At 60.1% G+C, this 21,716-nt stretch overlaps 1 protein-coding gene across 1 annotated transcript; it reads left to right on the top strand.

The window, feature by feature from the left end:
- The first annotated feature begins 1,424 nt into the window (after positions 1 to 1,424).
- Positions 1,425 to 21,221, top strand: LOC142302477 (protein mono-ADP-ribosyltransferase PARP12-like). Its single transcript, XM_075343543.1, has 12 exons — positions 1,425 to 3,010; positions 5,991 to 6,126; positions 6,287 to 6,578; positions 6,737 to 6,823; positions 6,944 to 7,064; positions 7,135 to 7,297; positions 7,726 to 7,849; positions 16,738 to 16,834; positions 17,130 to 17,211; positions 18,554 to 18,684; positions 20,043 to 20,194; positions 20,301 to 21,221. Exons 1-12 carry the CDS (start codon positions 2,727 to 2,729, stop codon positions 20,603 to 20,605), a joined length of 1,974 nt encoding a protein of 657 aa, XP_075199658.1. The 5' UTR covers positions 1,425 to 2,726; the 3' UTR covers positions 20,606 to 21,221.
- Positions 21,222 to 21,716: the final 495 nt, after the last annotated feature.

Genomic DNA, 21,716 nt, shown 5'->3' with positions numbered 1-21,716 from the left:
TACCCAGTGTTCTACAATTAAGTACATAATCATAAATGTTATTTCCTCTACCCAAGTGCATGACCTTACATTTATCTACATTAAACTTCAATTGCCACTTCTCAGCCCAATCCTCCAATTTACATAAATCTCCCTGTAATATAAAATGATCCTCCTCTGTATTGATTACCCTGCAGAGTTTAGTATCATCTGCAAATATTGAAATTCTACTCCGCATGCCCCCAACAAGGTCATTTATAAATATGTTGAAAAGAAGCGGGCCCAATACTGACCCCTGTGGTACCCCACTATGAACTGAGACCCAGTCCGAGTACGTACCATTAATAACCACCCTTTGTTTCCTATCACTGAGCCAGTTTTTAACCCAGTTACACATATTTTCCCCTATCCCCATTATTCTCATTTTATGTACCAACCTTTTGTGTGGCACCGGATCAAAAGCTTTTGAAAAGTCCATATACACAACATCCACTGCATTTCCCTGGTCCAGGCTTGAACTTACCTCTTCATAGAAGCTGATCAGTGTGACAGGATCGATCCCTCATAAACCCATGTTGATACTCTGTCATAAGGTTATTTTTCTTGAGATACTCCAGTATAGCATCTCTCAAGAAACCCTCAAGGATTTTACCACCCGTAGAGGCTAAACTTACCGGCCTATAATTTCCCGGCTCAGTTTTTGTCCCCTTTTTGAATATTGGCACCACATTTGCTATGCGCCAGTCCTGCGGTACCGACCCTGTTATTAAGGAATCTGAGAAGATTAAAAATAATGGTCTATCTATCACACAACTCAATTCCTGTAGTACTCTGGGGTGTATGCCATCCGGGCCCGGAGATTTGTCAACCTTAGTGATTTCGAGGCGGCGGCGTACTTCCTGCTGGGTTAAGCAGGTAATATTCAAGGGTGAATTTATGGTATCACTGGTCATGTCATCTGCCATGGCATTTTCTTGTATAAAAACCGTAGAAAAAAAGTCATTCAGCAGGTTGGCTTTACCCTCATCCCCTTCCACCATTTCACCAAGACTATTTTTAAGGGGGCCCCGGGGATGAGGATATTATGGGGGCCCCGGGGATGAGGATATTATGGGGGCCCCGGGGCTGAGGATATTATGGGGGGCCTCGGGGCTGGGGATATTATGGGGGCCTCGGGGCTGGGGATATTATGGGGGCCCCGGGGCTGAGGATATTATGGGGGCCCCCGGGGCTGGGGATATTATGGGGGCCCCGGGGATGAGGATATTATGGGGGCCCCGGGGATGAGGATATTATGGGGGCCCCTGTTGCTTCAGAAATCAAAACGGTTGGCTCTAGCACAGCGGGGGTTAACTGCTCACATGGCTTGTAGTCGGGGACGTGCCTGCGTGTGACGCATGCGCAGTGGAGGCCGCCGGGGCTGCGCAGGATTGTTTTCCGGAAGTTTCGGTTTCGTTTCTACAGAATTGTCGGACGCCGGAGGGAGCGGCTCCGGGAGCTACAGATACCGGGGAGCGCAGACCCCAGACACCGGGGGACACAGATACCGGGGGACACAGATACCGGGGATCTACAGATACCGGGGAGCGCAGACCCCAGACACCGGGAGCCACAGATACCGGGGGACACAGATACCGGGGAGCGCAGGCCACAGATACCGGGGGACCCAGACACCGGGAGCCACAGATACCGGGGGACACAGATACCGGGGAGCGCAGACCCCAGACACCGGGAGCCACAGATACCGGGGGACACAGATACCGGGGAGCGCAGACCCCGGGAGCCACAGACACCGGGGAGCGCAGACCCCGGGAGCCACAGACACCGGGGAGCGCAGGCCGCAGATACCGGGGGACACAGGGTTCAGACTGGGGGTTTTAGCTCGGGGGGTTTTAGTCTCGCTTCTCACATTCGGGGTCTCTGGAGTTTTAGATTTTATAGTGGGTTTTAGTTACAGAAGATGATTTAGGGTCTTGGTGTGACCTGTAGAGCCGGGTGCGGATAACGGGGTCCTGTAGGGGCTGCATATCACAGATTGAGGGTCTGCCGAGCTATCGGGGCCGTATATTACAGGTCATAGGTCTGCAGTGCTCAGGTCAGGGTCCGCCGAGATATCGGGGCCCGTATATCCCAGGTCGGGGGTCCTTTTAGCCGTATATCACAGGTCGGGGGTCCTCTCAGCCGCATATCACAGGTCGGGGGTCCTCTCAGCCGCATATCACAGGTCGGGGGTCCTCTCAGCCGTATATCACAGGTCGGGGGTCCTCTCAGCCGTATATCACAGGTCGGGGGTCCTCTCAGCCGTATATCACAGGTCGGGAGTCCTCAGCTGTATATCACAGGTCGGGGGTCCTATCAGCCGTATATCACAGGTCGGGGGTCCTATCAGCCGTATATCACAGGTCGGGGGTCCTATCAGCCGTATATCACAGGTCGGGGGTCCTATCAGCCGTATATCACAGGTCGGGGGTCCTATCAGCCGTATATCACAGGTCGGGGGTCCTCTCATCCGTATATCACAGGTCGGGGGTCCTCTCAGCCGTATATCACAGGTCGGGGGTCCTCTCAGCCGTATATCACAGGTCGGGGGTCCGCAGTCCTCTCAGCCGTATATCACAGGTCGGGTGTCCTATCAGCCGTATATCACAGGTCGGGGGTCCGCAGTCCTATCCGGGCAATAGGTCAGGGGCTGTTGCTCTGTGGTCATCTCTGGTGCGGGCGCCTGGTGACACTTTGGGACCCCCACCATGGCGGACCCCCTCTCCCTGCAGCTGTGCCGGGTGCTGTGCTCCAGCGGGGGCAGTATGGAGCTCGGTCTCTTGGGCCGGACCCTCAGGTTGAGCGCTGATCAGATGTCGCGGCTCTTGGAGGCGGAGGAGAGGCGGAGCCTGGTGATGCGCAATCGGGACGGGCAGCGGGTGGCCGTGTACAGCAGCACCCTGCGACTCTGCGCCAGCCGCAACCAGGAATGTCCCGGAAACTGCGGCAATCTCCACATCTGCCGCTTCTTCATCCTGGGCAGCTGCAGCCGGTGAGTGGAGCCTCGATAATCCAGAGCATCTGATAATCCGGCGCCGTCTCCGCTGACCCAGCTTTCCCAGTCCAGGCGCCGTCACCGCTGACCCAGCTTTCCCAGTCCAGGCGCCGTCTCCGCTGACCCAGCTTTCCCAGTCCAGGCGCCGTCTCCGCTGACCCAGCTTTCCCAGTCCAGGCGCCGTCTCCGCTGACCCAGCTTTCCCAGTCCAGGCGCCGTCTCCGCTGACCCAGCTTTCCCAGTCCAGGCGCCGTCTCCGCTGACCCAGCTTTCCCAGTCCAGGCGCCGTCTCCGCTGACCCAGCTTTCCCAGTCCAGGCGCCGTCTCCGCTGACCCAGCTTTCCCAGTCCAGGCGCCGTCTCCGCTGACCCAGCTTTCCCAGTCCAGGCGCCGTCTCCGCTGACCCAGCTTTCCCAGTCCAGGCGCCGTCTCCGCTGACCCAGCTTTCCCAGTCCAGGCGCCGTCTCCGCTGACCCAGCTTTCCCAGTCCAGGCGCCGTCTCCGCTGACCCAGCTTTCCCAGTCCAGGCGCCGTCTCCGCTGACCCAGCTTTCCCAGTCCAGGCGCCGTCTCCGCTGACCCAGCTTTCCCAGTCCAGGCGCCGTCTCCGCTGACCCAGCTTTCCCAGTCCAGGCGCCGTCTCCGCTGACCCAGCTTTCCCAGTCCAGGCGCCGTCTCCGCTGACCCAGCTTTCCCAGTCCAGGCGCCGTCTCCGCTGACCCAGCTTTCCCAGTCCAGGCGCCGTCTCCGCTGACCCAGCTTTCCCAGTCCAGGCGCCGTCTCCGCTGACCCAGCTTTCCCAGTCCAGGCGCCGTCTCCGCTGACCCAGCTTTCCCAGTCCAGGCGCCGTCTCCGCTGACCCAGCTTTCCCAGTCCAGGCGCCGTCTCCGCTGACCCAGCTTTCCCAGTCCAGGCGCCGTCTCCGCTGACCCAGCTTTCCCAGTCCAGGCGCCGTCTCCGCTGACCCAGCTTTCCCAGTCCAGGCGCCGTCTCCGCTGACCCAGCTTTCCCAGTCCAGGCGCCGTCTCCGCTGACCCAGCTTTCCCAGTCCAGGCGCCGTCTCCGCTGACCCAGCTTTCCCAGTCCAGGCGCCGTCTCCGCTGACCCAGCTTTCCCAGTCCAGGCGCCGTCTCCGCTGACCCAGCTTTCCCAGTCCAGGCGCCGTCTTCGCTGACCCAGCTTTCCCAGTCCAGGCGCCGTCTCCGCTGACCCAGCTTTCCCAGTCCAGGCGCCGTCTCCGCTGACCCAGCTTTCCCAGTCCAGGCGCCGTCTCCGCTGACCCAGCTTTCCCAGTCCAGGCGCCGTCTCCGCTGACCCAGCTTTCCCAGTCCAGGCGCCGTCTCCGCTGACCCAGCTTTCCCAGTCCAGGCGCCGTCTCCGCTGACCCAGCTTTCCCAGTCCAGGCGCCGTCTCCGCTGACCCAGCTTTCCCAGTCCAGGCGCCGTCTCCGCTGACCCAGCTTTCCCAGTCCAGGCGCCGTCTCCGCTGACATAGCTTTCCCAGTCCAGGCGCCGTCTCCGCTGACCCAGCTTTCCCAGTCCAGGCGCCGTCTCCGCTGACCCAGCTTTCCCAGTCCAGGCGCCGTCTCCGCTGACCCAGCTTTCCCAGTCCAGGCGCCGTCTCCGCTGACCCAGCTTTCCCAGTCCAGGCGCCGTCTCCGCTGACCCAGCTTTCCCAGTCCAGGCGCCGTCTCCGCTGACCCAGCTTTCCCAGTCCAGGCGCCGTCTCCGCTGACCCAGCTTTCCCAGTCCAGGCGCCGTCTCCGCTGACCCAGCTTTCCCAGTCCAGGCGCCGTCTCCGCTGACCCAGCTTTCCCAGTCCAGGCGCCGTCTCCGCTGACCCAGCTTTCCCAGTCCAGGCGCCGTCTCCGCTGACCCAGCTTTCCCAGTCCAGGCGCCGTCTCCGCTGACCCAGCTTTCCCAGTCCAGGCGCCGTCTCCGCTGACCCAGCTTTCCCAGTCCAGGCGCCGTCTCCGCTGACCCAGCTTTCCCAGTCCAGGCGCCGTCTCCGCTGACCCAGCTTTCCCAGTCCAGGCGCCGTCTCCGCTGACCCAGCTTTCCCAGTCCAGGCGCCGTCTCCGCTGACCCAGCTTTCCCAGTCCAGGCGCCGTCTCCGCTGACCCAGCTTTCCCAGTCCAGGCGCCGTCTCCGCTGACCCAGCTTTCCCAGTCCAGGCGCCGTCTCCGCTGACCCAGCTTTCCCAGTCCAGACGCCGTCTCCGCTGACCCAGCTTTCCCAGTCCAGGCGCCGTCTCCGCTGACCCAGCTTTCCCAGTCCAGGCGCCGTCTCCGCTGACCCAGCTTTCCCAGTCCAGGCGCCGTCTCCGCTGACCCAGCTTTCCCAGTCCAGGCGCCGTCTCCGCTGACCCAGCTTTCCCAGTCCAGGCGCCGTCTCCTCTGACCCAGCTTTCCCAGTCCAGGCGCCGTCTCCTCTGACCCAGCTTTCCCAGTCCAGGCGCCGTCTCCTCTGACCCAGCTTTCCCAGTCCAGGCGCCGTCTCCTCTGACCCAGCTTTCCCAGTCCAGGCGCCGTCTCCTCTGACCCAGCTTTCCCAGTCCAGGCGCCGTCTCCTCTGACCCAGCTTTCCCAGTCCAGGCGCCGTCTCTTCTGACCCAGCTTTCCCAGTCCAGGCGCCGTCTCCTCTGACCCAGCTTTCCCAGTCCAGGCGCCGTCTCCTCTGACCCAGCTTTCCCAGTCCAGGCGCCGTCTCTTCTGACCCAGCTTTCCCAGTCCAGGCGCCGTCTCTTCTGACCCAGCTTTCCCAGTCCAGGCGCCGTCTCTTCTGACCCAGCTTTCCCAGTCCAGGCGCCGTCTCTTCTGACCCAGCTTTCCCAGTCCAGGCGCCGTCTCTTCTGACCCAGCTTTCCCAGTCCAGGCGCCGTCTCTTCTGACCCAGCTTTCCCAGTCCAGGCGCCGTCTCTTCTGACCCAGCTTTCCCAGTCCAGGCGCCGTCTCTTCTGACCCAGCTCTCCCGTTTTAGGCCGCGGTGTAAGTTCAGTCACAACATCGATGGAGAACAGACGGTGCAAATCCTGCAGAGGCATCAGCTGAGCGGCGTGGCCATCCCGGAGCTGCGGCACCTCCTGCTGCAGAACGACCCCCACCTGCTGCCGGACGTGAGTACCCCAGGGGGTGGTGATACCACAGCGCCGCTTATCTGCAGCGGTCAGTGACTGGACCTGCTCGGTCCTTACTGTCACTGAGCTGCAGTTTGTCACAGTGTGGCAGTCTGGAGTCTGCGGCTGTTATATCTGTATCTCGCGCCTCTCCCCACAGGTCTGCCTCCACTATAACCGCGGCGAGGGTCCGCACGGCTCCTGCACCTTTAAGGCCGGCTGCAACAAGCTGCACGTCTGTCAGCACCTCCTGCAGGGCGACTGCAAGTTCGGGAGCGAATGTAAAAGGTCACATGACCTGATGACGGAGGAGACAAAGCGGAAGCTGCAGAAGTGGGGTCTGGCCGCGAGCCTCGTCCCCGCCATCCTGGAGATCTACCTGAACGCCAGCGCCATAAAGAACGGCAGCTCCACAGCGCCCCCGGCAGAGCCCAGGTCTCCAGTCGCCAAAGGTACGAGGCCGCGCAGCCGCCTGGCCAATCGGGTGTCTCACAGCGGGATCCGTCTGCCCCCTTGTGATTGGCCATGAGGCTCCTGTGATCTTCAATAGATTGTCAGCTCTGTGGTCGGGGTCAGTCCACACCGTAATAATGAACTCCCTACTCCACAGATAAACCCGGCGCCCAGAAATCGGCGGCCCCCCAACCCATCGACGAGATCTGCCTGTACTTCATACTAAACAGCTGCAGCTTCAAAGGTGAGAGGCCCCGGACCCCCGTAACACAGCACGCGGGGGGGGGGGGGGTCAGCACAGCACGCGGGGGAGACAGCACAGCACGCAGGGGCCGCTCCGTCACATATCGCTCTCCTATTACAGAGCGCTGTGTGCGGGACCACTATCCGCTTCCATATCGGTGGCAGCTGTGTAAGGACGGCGTGTGGAAGGACGTGGCAGACATGGAGGCTCTCGAGAGGGCGTACTGCGACCCCAACACCAGGTACAGAGCGCCGGAGACCACCCCTCTCCCGCAGAGTAACCCAAGACTTACCCACCTGCCCCCCCTCTAGAAAAACCAACGTGGACTTCAACACCATGACCTGCCAGTCCTACCAGGTGAGGCGGCTGTCCACGCCGTCCTCCGCCGCCAAACCTCCGCACTTCATCCTCACCACGGACTGGCTGTGGTACTGGAGGGACGAGTACAGCACATGGGTGGAGTACGGGAAAGAGGTGAGTGCCGCCCCGACGGCTGCCGTACGCCGCCCCGCGCCCCCGACGGCTGCCGTACGCCGCCCCGCGCCCCCGACGGCTGCCGTACGCCGCCCCGCGCCCCCGACGGCTGCCGTACGCCGCCCCGCGCCCCCGACGGCTGCCGTACGCCGCCCCGCGCCCCCGACGGCTGCCGTACGCCGCCCCGCGCCCCCGGCGGCTGCCGTACGCCGCCCCGCGCCCCCGGCGGCTGCCGTACGCCGCCCCGCGCCCCCGGCGGCTGCCGTACGCCGCCCCGCGCCCCCGGCGGCTGCCGTACGCCGCCCCGCGCCCCCGGCGGCTGCCGTACGCCGCCCCGCGCCCCCGGCGGCTGCCGTACGCCGCCCCGCGCCCCCGGCGGCTGCCGTACTCCCCTGCATTTGTGGATCTAATCCGCGTTTTTCCCCCAGACGGACCGCCACTCTTCCTCCTCCACCATCACAAGCAATGACCTGGAGAATGTTTTCCTTTCTGATGCCAGCGCCAACATCCAGTTCAAGGCTGGAAAACAGAGCTACGTGCTGAGCTTCCGAGGTGGGTACGGCCGGTATCAGACGTGGGGGCGGGAGGCGTTATCTACCCCCATCAGATACTGACGGCATCGGCTGCCGGGGACTCTAATCACATTCCATAACGGCTGCGAAGAGAGGCCACTTTCTGATTGGCTCTTTCACCCTCCATGCTGCGGCCCCTTCACATTTTGTCTTTGCTTCCAACCACCGCTGTGCACAGAAGGAAATGCAGCCGGCGCCATTCACTAGAGGGGAGCTGTGTGTCCCTGAGCGGCCGGGCGCCGGATTGTGGGCGTCTCATGGCTCAGCCCCCTCACTGTGTTACATGGGAATAACCTGCTCTGTTATTACGGAGGTCCTTGTTTATTGATGTCCATCCTTCAGATGGGTCCTCAGTGTTTGGTCAGTGGGGTGCGACACCCGGACCTCCCCCATCAGACCACCGGCACCAGGAAGAGCTGAAGGGTGGAGGTCCAGGTGCACACTTCACAGACATTGAGGAACCGTCCGAAGGATCGGACATCACAATTAAAGTCCCAGACATTCCCTGTAACTAGCCTCAGAAAGCGGCAGCGTCTGATCTCCTCCTGGGGACCATTGCCCCGATCTCCTCCTGGGGACCATTGCCCCCATCTCCTCCTGGGGACCATTGCCCCCATCTCCTCCTGGGGACCATTGCCCCCATCTCCTCCTGGGGACCATTGCCCCCATCTCCTCCTGGGGACCATTGCCCCCATCTCCTCCTCCTGGGGACCATTGCCCCCATCTCCTCCTCCTGGGGACCATTGCCCCCATCTCCTCCTCCTGGGGACCATTGCCCCCATCTCTTCCTCCTGGGGACCATTGCCCCCATCTCTTCCTCCTTTTTTGACTCTTAGATTTTCTCTACCCACCCTCTCTGCGCCGCGCTCATTTTGCCTGTCTTCCTCCCTCTTTTTCGCTATATTCCACTTACCTGCTGCTGCCCACCATGTTATGTACTGTGCACACTTCTTAACCTCTTAGCACTCTTCTTGGCTGCGCCCTCTTTTTTTCCTTTTCCTGCTCCTCCATTTGTTCCTCCTCTATTCCCTCTTTGCCTTTCTCATTCTTTGTCCCTCCCTCTACTGTCATTTTGCCACTCCTTTCCTTTTCTCCCCTCCCTTTTCCCTGGCTCTTTCTCCCTCTCTCCTCTCTCCCTTCCTTTCTCCGTCTCTCCTCTCTCCCTTCCTTTCTCAGTCTCTCCTCTCTCCCTTCCTTTGCCCGTCTCGCCTCGCTCCCCCTTCCTTTGCCCGTTTCGCCTCGCTCCCCCTTCCTTTGCCCGTCTCGCCTCGCTCCCCCTTCCTTTGCCCGTCTCGCCTCGCTCCCCCTTCCTTTGCCCGTCTCGCCTCGCTCCCCCTTCCTTTGCCCGTCTCGCCTCGCTCCCCCTTCCTTTGCCCGTCTCGCCTCGCTCCCCCTTCCTTTGCCCGTCTCGCCTCGCTCCCCCTTCCTTTGCCCGTCTCGCCTCGCTCCCCCTTCCTTTGCCTGTCTCGCCTCGCTCCCCCTTCCTTTGCCCGTCTCGCCTCTCTCCCCCTTCCTTTGCCCGTCTCGCCTCGCTCCCCCTTCCTTTGCCCGTCTCGCCTCGCTCCCCCTTCCTTTGCCCGTCTCGCCTCGCTCCCCCTTCCTTTGCCCGTCTCGCCTCGCTCCCCCTTCCTTTGCCCGTCTCGCCTCGCTCCCTCTTCCTTTTCTCCCTTCAACATCTGGTGACCAGCCCGTACCACCCACAGACTAATGGCCTGTGCGAGCGGTTCAATGGCACCTTTAAAGCAGATGCTTAAGATGTTGGTCAACTCCCATGGGCGTGACTGGGAGCGGTATCTCCCACACCTGTTATTTGCTTACCGGGAGGTTACACAGGCCTCAACGGGATTCTCACCTTTTGAGCTCCTGTACGGACGACGTATGCGGGGCCCCCTGGCTCTGGTGAAAGTGGTTTGGGAAGGGGATTTGGCCACCCCTGGAGTGTTGGTCATCGAGTATGTTGTGCGCTTCCGGGACAAGATGCAGGCCTTGGCACAGCTCGTGCGCGACAATATGGCTCAAGCCCAGGCCGATCAGAAGCGTTGGTACGACCAGAATGCTTGTGAGGTGACCTACCAAGTGGGTCAAATGGTGTGGGTACTGGTCCCCGTACCACAGGACAAGCTTCAGGCAGCCTGTGAAGGCCCATGCCTCGTGTACCAGCATCTCAACCCTGTAACGTACCTGGTCACCCTGGACCCCGCCCGTGGAAGGTGGAAGGCCTTCCATGTGAACATGATGAAGGCACATCATGAGCGGGAGGCATGTCCTGGATATGCTCGCCCAGGTTAGGGCAGGTGGCTTCATCGAGGATGTGGAGGTTGGCCCCTGGCTTTTGGAGGTCCAACGGTCCCAGCTGTGGGCCACCCTACACCCCTTCCGGGAGTTGTTTACCATTCAGCTCGGAAGGAATGAGTTGGCAGTCCATCACGTGGACTCTGGGGATCACTCCCTGATCCGGCGTTCAGCATATCTGGTCTCCCTGGAGGTGCAGCAACACATGCACCAGGAGATTAACGAGATGCTGAAGCTGGGGGTGATCCAGGCATCCAACAGCACTTGGGCTTCGCCTGTAGTCCTTGTCCCAAAGAAGGACCGAACCATTCGGTTCTGCGTGGACTACAGGGAGCTCAATGCTGTCATGGTCGCCGATGCGTACCCAATGCCACGCATCGATGACCTGCTCGATCAGTTGGCCGGGGCTCAGTACCTGACCATCATGGATCTGAGCCGGGAATATTTGCAGATTCCCCTGACTTGCGAGGCCAAGGAATGTTTTGCCTTTATTACCCCATAAGGACTGTACGAGTCCACGGTGATGCCCTTCGGAATGAAGAACGCCCCTGCCACTTTCCAGCGGATGGTCAACACCCTGCTCAAGGGACCTGAAGGGTACGCAGCCCCGTCCCTGGATGACATTGCCGTCTTCAGTCCCACTGGGAGGATCACCTGGAGTATCTAGCACAGGTGCTCAGGTGGATCCACCAGGCAAGTTTGACCATCAAGCCGGGGAAGTGTCAGCTGGCCATGAGCGAGGTCCTCTACCTGGGTCACCGGGTAGGCGGGGGAAAGAGGCCATCACATCCTGGCCCACCTCCAGGACCAAGAAGCAGGCGATGTCCTTTTGGGGACCGCCGGGTACTATAGGAGGTTTGTTGCACACTATAGTAGCCTGGTAAAGCCCCTGATGGACCTCACCAAGAAGAAGTTGCCCTCCGCAGTCAATTGGACAGTGGACTGCAAGACAGCCTTCCGGGCCCTCAAGACTGCCCTCTCCAGCTCACCAGTACTACAGGCAGCCGACTTCACACGGCCGCTTGTAGTACAAACCGACGCCAGTGACTTCGGCCTCGGTGCGGTGCTCAGCCAGGTGGACTCTACGAGCCAAGAGCACCCCGTCTTGTACCTGAGCAGGAAGCTGTTGCCGAGGGAAGTGGCCTACTCCACGATGGAAAAGGAATGCCTAGCCATAGTGTGGGCTCTGCAGCGTCTGCAACCATATCTATACGGGCGCCACTTCATCGTGGAGACAGACCACAATCCCCTCAGCTGCTTACACACTGTCTCCAGGACCAATGGGAGGTTAAGATGGAGCCTGGCACTCCAGCAATACAACTTCACCATTTGCCACAAGAAGGGCCGTGACCCATGGTAATGCCGACTGGCTGTCCCGACAAGGAGAGGTGGCAGAGGGGAACACAGGAATGTGCTGCCCCCCAGCGCCCTCTAAAGGGGGGAGGTGTGAGGATTATCCTGAGATATGATGAGAATTCTGACATTTATTCATGTCAGTCAGCTTCTCCGCGATGTCACCCCCTCCCTTCCTGCTCCTTGGAGACCCAGCAAATGTAAAACTCAAGGTGTGAAAATCCAATTAGGCCAGGTCTTGAGCCAGCACACCCCCTGCGGAGTGAATTGTCCTACACAGGAGGTGGGAGGGGAGCTCCAGGTTTATAACCTAACTTCAATTGTCTCCTCCAGGCAATTCGGAGCCCTCAGAAGAGTTTCGATATTGGGGGGGCTGGGGGGGGGGGGTACATCGTCCCCACAAACAATTTTCATATTCCTGAGTGCCAGATTCAAAATTGAATGATGTGCGTAGCCCCCACAGGAAGCTGCAGGATTCTCATATTTCTCATCAAAACAGAGATCAATTCACAACAACAAAAATGATGGTCATATCTTCTGTGTGAGGAGCTCAGGGGCCGAGTTATGCTGGGAAATATAACAGATTATTCTCAGCTAGCAGCAGGGGAGGGAATTCCCAGCCAGGATGATGTCAGGAGGGGGGGCCGTATGAGCCCAAGACAGAACAGATAAAACTTAGGTCTGCGCTTTGTATTTCTTCTGGGGGTCGCATGCTTCATTTGTGTAGTGGAGGATACCTGAAACATCCCTGTCCCCACACAGTACCCCCCTGCATGGGCCAAACCCTCAACCCTAAGGTAATTGATACATCTGTATGCCTGTTTGTGATCCATAACTTACCTGTAAATCTATGCTGACCTATCTATCTATATATATATATATATATATATATTTGTAGTATCTAGTGTGCCCTTAAGGCGATTAAAAATATAATTTAATCCTTTCCTAGTCTCTCGCCCCCTCGCTCTCCCTTCCTTTGCCCGTCCGTCTCTCGCGCTCCCGTCCTTTGCCCGCCCGTTTCTCGCTCTCCCTTCCTTTGCCCGCCCGTCTCTCGCGCGCCCGTCCTTTGCCCGCCCGTCTCTCGCGCGCCCGTCCTTTGCCCGCCCGTCTCTCGCGTGCCCGTCCTTTGCCCGCCCGTCTCTCTCGCGCCCGTCCTTTGCCCGCCCGTCTCTCTCGCGCCCGTCCTTTGCCCGCCCGTCTCTCGCGCGCCCGTCCTTTGCCCGCCCTTCTCTCGCGCGCCCGTCCTTTGCCGCCCGTCCTTTGCCCGCCCGTCCTTTGCCCGCCCGTCCTTTGCCCGCCCGTCCTTTGCCCGCCCGTCCTTTGCCCGCCCGTCCTTTGCCCGCCCGTCCTTTGCCCGCCCGTCCTTTGCCCGCCCGTCTCTCGCGCGCCCGTCTCTCGCGCGCCCGCCCGGCTCTCGCGCGCCCGTCCTTTGCCCGCCCGTCCTTTGCCCGCCCGTCCTTTGCCCGCCCGTCCTTTGCCCGCCCGTCCTTTGCCCGCCCGTCCTTTGCCCGCCCGTCCTTTGCCCGCCCGTCCTTTGCCCGCCCGTCCTTTGCCCGCCCGTCCTTTGCCCGCCCGTCCTTTGCCCGCCCGTCCTTTGCCCGCCCGTCCTTTGCCCGCCCGTCCTTTGCCCGCCCGTCCTTTGCCCGCCCGTCTCTCGCGCGCCCGTCTCTCGCGCGCCCCGTCTCTCGCGCGCCCGTCTCTCGCGCGCCCGTCTCTCGCGCGCCCGTCTCTCGCGCGCCCGTCTCTCGCGCGCCCCGTCTCTCGCGCGCCCGTCTCTCGCGCGCCCGTCTCTCGCGCGCCCGTCTCTCGCGCGCCCGTCTCTCGCGCGCCCGTCTCTCGCGCGCCCGTCTCTCGCGCGCCCGTCTCTCGCGCGCCCGTCTCTCGCGCGCCCCGTCTCTCGCGCGCCCGTCTCTCGCGCGCCCGTCTCTCGCGCGCCCCGTCTCTCGCGCGCCCCGTCTCTCGCGCGCCCGTCTCTCGCGCGCCCGTCTCTCGCGCGCCCGTCTCTCGCGCGCCCGTCTCTCGCGCGCACCGTCTCTCGCGCGCCCGTCTCTCGCGCGCCCGTCTCTCGCGCGCCCGTCTCTCGCGCGCCCGTCTCTCGCGCGCCCGTCTCTCGCGCGCCCGTCTCTCGCGCGCCCGTCTCTCGCGCGCCCGTCTCTCGCGCGCACCGTCTCTCGCCCGCCCGTCTCTCGCCCGCCCGTCTCTCGCCCGCCCGTCTCTCGCCCGCCCGTCTCTCGCCCGCCCGTCTCTCGCCCGCCCGTCTCTCGCCCGCCCGTCTCTCGCCCGCCCGTCTCTCGCCCGCCCGTCTCTCGCCCGCCCGTCTCTCGCCCGCCCGTCTCTCGCCCGCCCGTCTCTCGCCCGCCCGTCTCTCGCCCGCCCGTCTCTCGCCCGCCCGTCTCTCGCCCGCCCGTCTCTCGCCCGCCCGTCTCTCGCCCGCCCGTCTCTCGCCCGCCCGTCTCTCGCCCGCCCGTCTCTCGCCCGCCCGTCTCTCGCCCGCCCGTCCTTTGCCCGCCCGTCTCTCGCTCGCCCGTCTCTCGCTCTCCCTTCCTTTGCCCGCCCGTCTCTCGCTCTCCCTTCCTTTGCCCGCCCGTCTCTCGCTCTCCCTTCCTTTGCCCGCCCGCCTCTCGCTCTCCCTTCCTTTGCCCGCCCGCCTCTCGCTCTCCCTTCCTTTGCCCGCCCGCCTCTCGCTCTCCCTTCCTTTGCCCGCCCGCCTCTCGCTCTCCCTTCCTTTGCCCGCCCGCCTCTCGCTCTCCCTTCCTTTGCCCGCCCGCCTCTCGCTCTCCCTTCCTTTGCCCGCCCGCCTCTCGCTCTCACCGTCCTTTGCCCGCCCGCCTCTCGCTCGCCCGTCCTTTGCCCGCCCATGTTTTGCTATATTTTTAGCACTAAGGTTCAGATACGGCTTAAAGGAAACGTCTGATATTGCGTACACTTTTGTATATTCAACATACAAAGGTTAAGTACAGTTACATACTTACATCACCGAGGAGCTTTGAACATCATCTGTCTGGAGGTCAGAGAAGCAGGACACAGACAGAGAACTCCTGGACATCACTGCCCGGACGTCTCACGGAGCAGGTACAGGAGCTTCTGTCTGTGCTATATTTCATCTGATCTTAAATAGAGGTTTGCACAATAATTACAAACCTTAATGTGTTGTAGTCTTAAGCTGGGTTCACGCACAACAACAGCGAAAATGATGTCGCTGTTACGTCACCATTTCCTGTGACGTAACAGCGACCTTACATGATCGCTAGTATGCTGTCAAACGTAATTTTAAGCAGCGACGGAGCAGCGATCATAGCGACCTCGACGGTCGTTGTGCGGTGTCAGACGAGTCGCTGTGCGATGACTCAGACCTTGATAGAGGCGTGGGGTTTACCCCTAGACATGTTTTGCGTTGCCTCTTTTCACGCCCCTTTGTTCCAATTGGTGATCGCTCCAGCGGCGCCTGATTGGGTGACCGTGCCAAACAAAGGAAGACACAAAGAACGACGCACTAGCGACACCAGACAGAATCTACTACGTAGAACAAAGAATGGAACTTAAAGAATGAAATCACTGTAACGCCTTCAGCAAGTTACCCAATCGGAACGCTGTTGTGACCACCAATCAGATTCGAGGGGGCGTTGTAAAATACACCGCCAAAACATGCCCTTGTCCTGCCTTCAGTCCTGCGTCACTGCCTTCAGCGTCGTCGCGACCGTCGCTGCTGCGGTGTCAAACACAAGGACGCATGTGGCGCAGCGGGATAGCAGCGATCAAAAAATGACCTGGAATATTCAGGAGCGAGCAGCGATCTCGCAGCAGGGGTCTGATCGCTGTTATGTGTCACACACAGCGACGCCGCTGTTGAGGTCGTTGCTACGTCACAGAAAATGGCGACTTGGCAACGATGTCGCTGTGTGTGACACCACCATTATTGATCCATGCCCTTTGATGGGCAATCTTTGGGCATAGATGAATCAGAGATACCTCACACATCAGACAATGGGGTAATAAACCCACAGCATTCAAATCTCCCAAGAATATATTGGCTATATTGTGTCTGTGTATATAGCAAACACATAAAACAGCAGATTGTGGAACTAAAGTAAATCATAAGGTTTCTCCTACAATGGTATATTGTCTGCCTGTATAGTCAAGACAAACACAGAAACCCTTAAGCATATACAAGGTTTTGTAACCATGTGCACTTTGTCTAAATTAACAATGTTATAGTTTAACATAATGTATAAACTCAAAAATAGCCATTTTTATATTTGCAATACAGTCTCTCGCTCCCCCTTACTTCCCTCGTCTCTCCTCGCTCCCCCTTACTTCCCTCGTCTCTCCTCGCTCCCCCTTCCTTTCCCCGTCTCTCCTCGCTCCCTTCCTTTCCCCGTCTCTCTTCCTTTCCCCGTCTCTCTTCCTTTCCCCGTCTCTCTTCCTTTCCCCGTCTCTCTTCCTTTCCCCGTCTCTCTTCCTTTCCCCGTCTCTCTTCCTTTCCCCGTCTCTCTTCCTTTCCCCGTCTCTCTTCCTTTCCCCGTCTCTCTTCCTTTCCCCGTCTCTCTTCCTTTCCCCGTCTCTCTTCCTTTCCCCGTCTCTCTTCCTTTCCCCGTCTCTCTTCCTTTCCCCGTCTCTCTTCCTTTCCCCGTCTCTCTCCTCGCTCCCCTTCCTTTCCCCGTCTCTCTCCTCGCTCCCCTTCCTTTCCCCGTCTCTCTCCTCGCTCCCCTTCCTTTCCCCGTCTCTCTCCTCGCTCCCCCTGCCTTTCCCCGTCTCTCTCCTCGCGTCCTTCCTTTCCCCGTCTCTCCTCTCCTCGCTCCCTTCCTTTCCCCGTCTCTCTCCTCGCTCCCTGCCTTTCCCCGTCTCTCCTCTCCTCGCTCCCCTTCCTTTCCCCGTCTCTCCTCGCTCCCCCTGCCTTTCCCCGTCTCTCCTCGCTCCCTTCCTTTCCCCGTCTCGCCTTTCCTCGCTCCCCCTTCCTTTCCCCGTCTCTCCTCGCTCCCCCTTCCTTTCCCCGTCTCTCCTCGCTCCCCTTCCTTTCCCCGTCTCTCCTCGCTCCCCTTCCTTTCCCCGTCTCTCCTCGCTCCCCTTCCTTTCCCCGTCTCTCCTCGCTCCCCCTGCCTTTCCCCGTCTCTCCTCGCGTCCTTCCTTTCCCCGTCTCTCCTCGCGTCCTTCCTTTCCCCGTCTCTCCTCTCCTCGCTCCCCCTTACTTCCCTCTCCTTTCTGACGGTCTCTTCTTACTCCTAGAAATGCTGCAGAGGAACACGCAGTTCGGCACGGAGCGGCAGGTTTGCCGGAGGCCGAGGTTTGTGTCGGCCGAGGATGTGAAAAAGAGGAAATTGAGGTAAAGGTGAAGACTGATCGTTCTTATGTGATGTCATCAGTTGTGACATCACCGCTGGGGACTCCGTAACTCCTCCTGGCACATCATCATTACTCTGCATTCATTTCCGTACCGTCCCCGCTGGCGCCCTCCGCGTTCCTCTGCCGCACTGCATTGTGGGACATACAGTGTACACAGCTCCCCCTGCTTAACAATGTTCCTCTACGGCCTCTCCCACAATGCACTGCAGCCGAGCTCTGTGTATTGTCGCAGCGACGCGCCTGTCCCTTTAATAGAAGATTCTTGTCTTTTCTAGTAAGTCTGATCCATCAAAGACCAATGATAAATCCACGCCAGATCACTGGGACAAGGGACAACTGCCTGACGTGGGCTGCAAGGTGAGGAGACCGCGGGCCGGACCCCGGCTGTAAGGGGGAGATCACAGCTCCGGAGGAGACGACACGCTGTAACGGCAGAATAGTGACCGCAGATCTGGAGGTGACTGGAGGAGAAGACAGGGTAACAGCAGAATAGTGACCGCAGCTCTGGAGGATAAGACATGGTGTAACAGCAGAATAGTGACCGCAGCTCTGGAGGAGGCGACACGATGTAACAGCAGAATAGTGACCGCAGCTCTGGAGGTGAAGACACGATGTAACAGCAGAATAGTGACCGCAGCTCTGGAGGATAAGACATGGTGTAACAGCAGAATAGTGACCGCAGCTCTGGAGGATAAGACATGGTGTAACAGCAGAATAGTGACCGCAGCTCTGGAGGAGGCGACACGATGTAACAGCAGAATAGTGACCGCAGCTCTGGAGGATAAGACATGGTGTAACAGCAGAATAGTGACCGCAGCCCTGGAGGTGACTGGAGGAGAAGACAGTGTAACAGCAGAATAGTGACCGCAGCTCTGGAGGATAAGACATGGTGTAACAGCAGAATAGTGACCGCAGCTCTGGAGGATAAGACATGGTGTAACAGCAGAATAGTGACCGCAGCTCTGGAGGATAAGACATGGTGTAACAGCAGAATAGTGACCGCAGCTCTGGAGGTGACTGGAGGAGAAGACAGGGTAACAGCAGAATAGTGACCGCAGCTCTGGAGGAGGCGACACGATGTAACAGCAGAATAGTGACCGCAGCTCTGGAGGAGAAGACCCAATGTAACAGCAGAATAGTGACTGCAGCTCTGGAGGTAACTGGAGGAGAAGACCCAATGTAACAGCAGAATAGTGACTGCAGCTCTGGAGGTAACTGGAGGAGAAGACCCAATGTAACAGCAGAATAGTGACTGCAGCTCTGGAGGTAACTGGAGGAGAAGACCCAATGTAACAGCAGAATAGTGAGTGCAGCTCTGGAGGTGACTGGAGGAGAAGACAGTGTAACACCAGAATAGTGACCGCAGCTCTGGAGGATAAGGCACAATGTAACAGTAGAACAATGAGTGCAGCTCTGGAGGTGACGAGGGTTTATAGAGCACCTATCAGCTGATTCTCGCTGTCGTTTGAGCCGCGCTGTTTGGAGGTTTGGCGGTGCGGCACGCTCCGGCTTCCTCTACCTCCTGGTCATTGATGTCTCTGGACGTCTATTTTCTGGATTTTTCTGGGTAAATCTCCCGGCGTTGATCGCTCTGCGAGGCTGTGAATCCGCTGACAGGTTCCCTCCATGTGCTCCTGGCCACCGGGGGGCGCCGTCTCTGCAGACCCCGATGCTCATCCTCCCCCGCTCTCACCTGCAGCTCGTCCGTCTGTCCACGTCTTCAGAGGAGTATAAGAAGATCGACGCCATGTTCAGCCTCACTCTGCCGGATAAACAGATCCAGAGCATCGAGCGGATCCAGAATCCAGCGCTGTGGGAGGTTTATCAGTGGTGAGTGTGATAACCGCAGAGCCGCTGCACGGGAGCGAGCGGGAAAGTGACAGGGGAGCCGCCGCACGGGAGCGAGCGGGAAAGTGACAGGGGAGCCGCCGCACGGGAGCGAGCGGGAAAGTGACAGGGGAGCCGTCGCACGGGAGCGAGCGGGAAAGTGACAGGGGAGCCGTCGCACGGGAGTGAGCGGGAAAGTGACGGGAGCCGTCGCATGGGAGCGAGTGGGAAAGTGACAGAGGAGCCGTCGCACGGGAGCGAGCGTGAAAGTGACAGGGGAGCCGTCGCACGGGAGCGAGCGGTAAAGTGACGGGAGCCGTCGCACGGGAGCGAGCGGGAAAGTGACGGGGGAGCCGTCGCACGGGAGCGAGCGGGAAAGTGACGGGGGAGCCTTCGCACGGGAGCGAGCGGGAAAGTGACGGGAGCCGTCGCACGGGAGCGAGTGGGAAAGTGACGGGAGCCGCCACACGGGAGCGAGCAGGAAAGTGACGGGGGAGCCGCCGCACGGGAGCGAGCGGGAAAGTGACGGGAGCCGCCGCACGGGAGCGAGCGGGAAAGTGACAGAGGAGCCGTCGCACGGGAGCGAGCGGGAAAGTGACAGGGGAGCCGTCGCACGGGAGCGAGCGGGAAAGTGACAGGGGAGCCGTCGCATGGGAGCGAGCGGGAAAGTGACAGGGGAGCCGCCGCACGGGAGCGAGCGGGAAAGTGACAGGGGAGCCGTCGCACGGGAGCGAGCGGGAAAGTGACAGGGGAGCCGCCGCACGGGAGCGAGCGGGAAAGTGACAGGGGAGCCGTCGCACGGGAGCGAGCGGGAAAGTGACAGGGGAGCCGTCGCACGGGAGCGAGCGGGAAAGTGACAGGGGAGCCGCCGCACGGGAGTGAGCGGGAAAGGGAGCCGCCGCACGGGAGCGAGTGGGAAAGTGACAGGGGAGCCGCTGACGCACGGAAGCGAGCGGGAAAGTGACGGGAGCCGCTGACGCACGGGAGCGAGCGGGATAGTGACGGGAGCCGCTGACGCACGGGAGCGAGCGGGATAGTGACCGGACAGCCGCCGACGCACGAGAGCGACGGGAAAGTGACAGGGGAGCCGCCGCACGGGAGTGAGCGGGAAAGGGAGCCGCCGCACGGGAGCGAGTGGGAAAGTGACAGGGGAGCCGCTGACGCACGGAAGCGAGCGGGAAAGTGACGGGAGCCGCTGACGCACGGGAGCGAGCGGGATAGTGACCGGACAGCCGCCGACGCACGAGAGCGACGGGAAAGTGACAGGGGAGCCGCCGACACACGGGAGCAAGCGGATACGTTACAGGGGATCTGCCGCCGCACAGGAGCGAGCAGGAAAGTGACAGCTCCTTGGATTACAGGCAGAAGGAGCAGATGAAGAAGCTGAATGGCGGCCGGGAGGTGGACGAGCGCCAGGTTTTCCACGGCACCAGCCCCGGCCTTGTAGACGCCATCTGCCAGCAGAACTTCGACTGGCGAATCTGCGGAACAAACGGGACGTCGTATGGGAAAGGTAGGAACCGGTGGACGCTCCGCCGCTGCTGACAACCTGCACATGTGAGGGTGTCGGTTCCGCCCCCTGCTGATGACATCACTGACGCCGCTGATCTCTTTTGCAGGCAGTTACTTCGCTCGGGACGCCTCGTACTCCGACCGTTACTGCGGCAGCGTGGACTCCCATCACATCATGTTCGTGGCCCGCGTGCTGGTCGGCGATTTCACCCGCGGCTCGTCCTCTTACCTCCGCCCGCCCTCAAAATCCTCCTCCACCTTCTACGACAGCTGCGTGGACAGGGAGGGTAACCCCTCCATATTTGTCATCTTTGAGAAGCATCAGATCTACCCAGAATATCTGATCAGGTACACGAGCCGGGCGTACAACATGTCCAACCTGAGCGCCGCCCTCCGCCGGGCGCTCGTATGACACGGGACCGCTGACACGGGAGACGGGACCGCTGTAACCGGCCACCGGCCCGGCTCAGGGATCGTTACTCTGCTGTGCCTAAGTCCTGTCACTTTCTAATAAAACTTTGATTAGTTTTTCACTCTTTTCTAGCTCTGCTGCCTGTCAGTGAATGGTGCATCGTCCTCTGCACGGATCTCCCGGCTGCTGCAGCCGGGTTACAATGCGGCTGTCTATGGCTGTAAAATGAGGCTCTTCTATTCACTGACAGCAAGCAGAGGTGGCGGAAAATCAAAACATTAGTGTGCAAAAGCTGTGCTGTTACCTCAGTCCTCCAGAAGCGGGGCTGAGCATGCTGGGAGTTGTAGTTCACTGGAAGTTACAATGATTATACACTGTATGCCTATTCTCCGGGCGCGCGGGAGATGATTGAGCCGCGGTTACCGCCTCCTCTTGCTCCTCTGTTAGCGCCGTGTTCACCGGTGATCACGGCGTTCACAGTTGTCTATAAAGTTAGGTAAGAGGCCAGCAGAGGGCGCCGCGCCGAGCAATGGACGACACAGACCAATGGACGACACAGACCCTCGGAGCTGCAGATCTCCGCACATAGTAATAAAATCTATTTTCTACGTCTTCATCATTGATCTGTTCTTTACTTCGGCCTCGTTGACCTCCCTGTGTATAACCTCCGGTGTCTCTGGCCTCCACATCCGGTGTATGACATCAGTACAGTGACACCGGCCAGCCGCGCCTCACCAAGCACCCGGCCGAGCACCGGATGCAGAGGTGTAAAGCATGATGGCCGGAGCCGCCTCTGTCCTCATCATCCTAAATAGATAAAGCCAGAACCACAATACTGCACCAACAGGAGCATCATCTGCCTGCAGGGTCCGGAACTGCTTCACACACAATCTTATCCTGTATCTCTGTATACAGGGAGCTCCCCCTAGTGGTGGCTGCAGACAGGATCTTATCATGTATCTCTGTATACAGGGAGCTCCCCCTAGTGGTGGCTGCAGACAGGATCTTATCATGTATCTCTGTATACAGGGAGCTCCCCCTAGTGGTGACTGCAGACAGGATCTTATCATGTATCTCTGTATACAGGGAGCTCCCCCTAGTGGTGGCTGCA

The sequence above is a fragment of the Anomaloglossus baeobatrachus genome, chromosome 4 (assembly GCF_048569485.1).
Source record: "Anomaloglossus baeobatrachus isolate aAnoBae1 chromosome 4, aAnoBae1.hap1, whole genome shotgun sequence".
NCBI lineage: Eukaryota > Metazoa > Chordata > Amphibia > Anura > Aromobatidae > Anomaloglossus > Anomaloglossus baeobatrachus.
The sequence above is the reverse complement of the archived record's forward strand: the minus strand, read 5'-3'. Positions and strand labels throughout refer to the sequence as shown.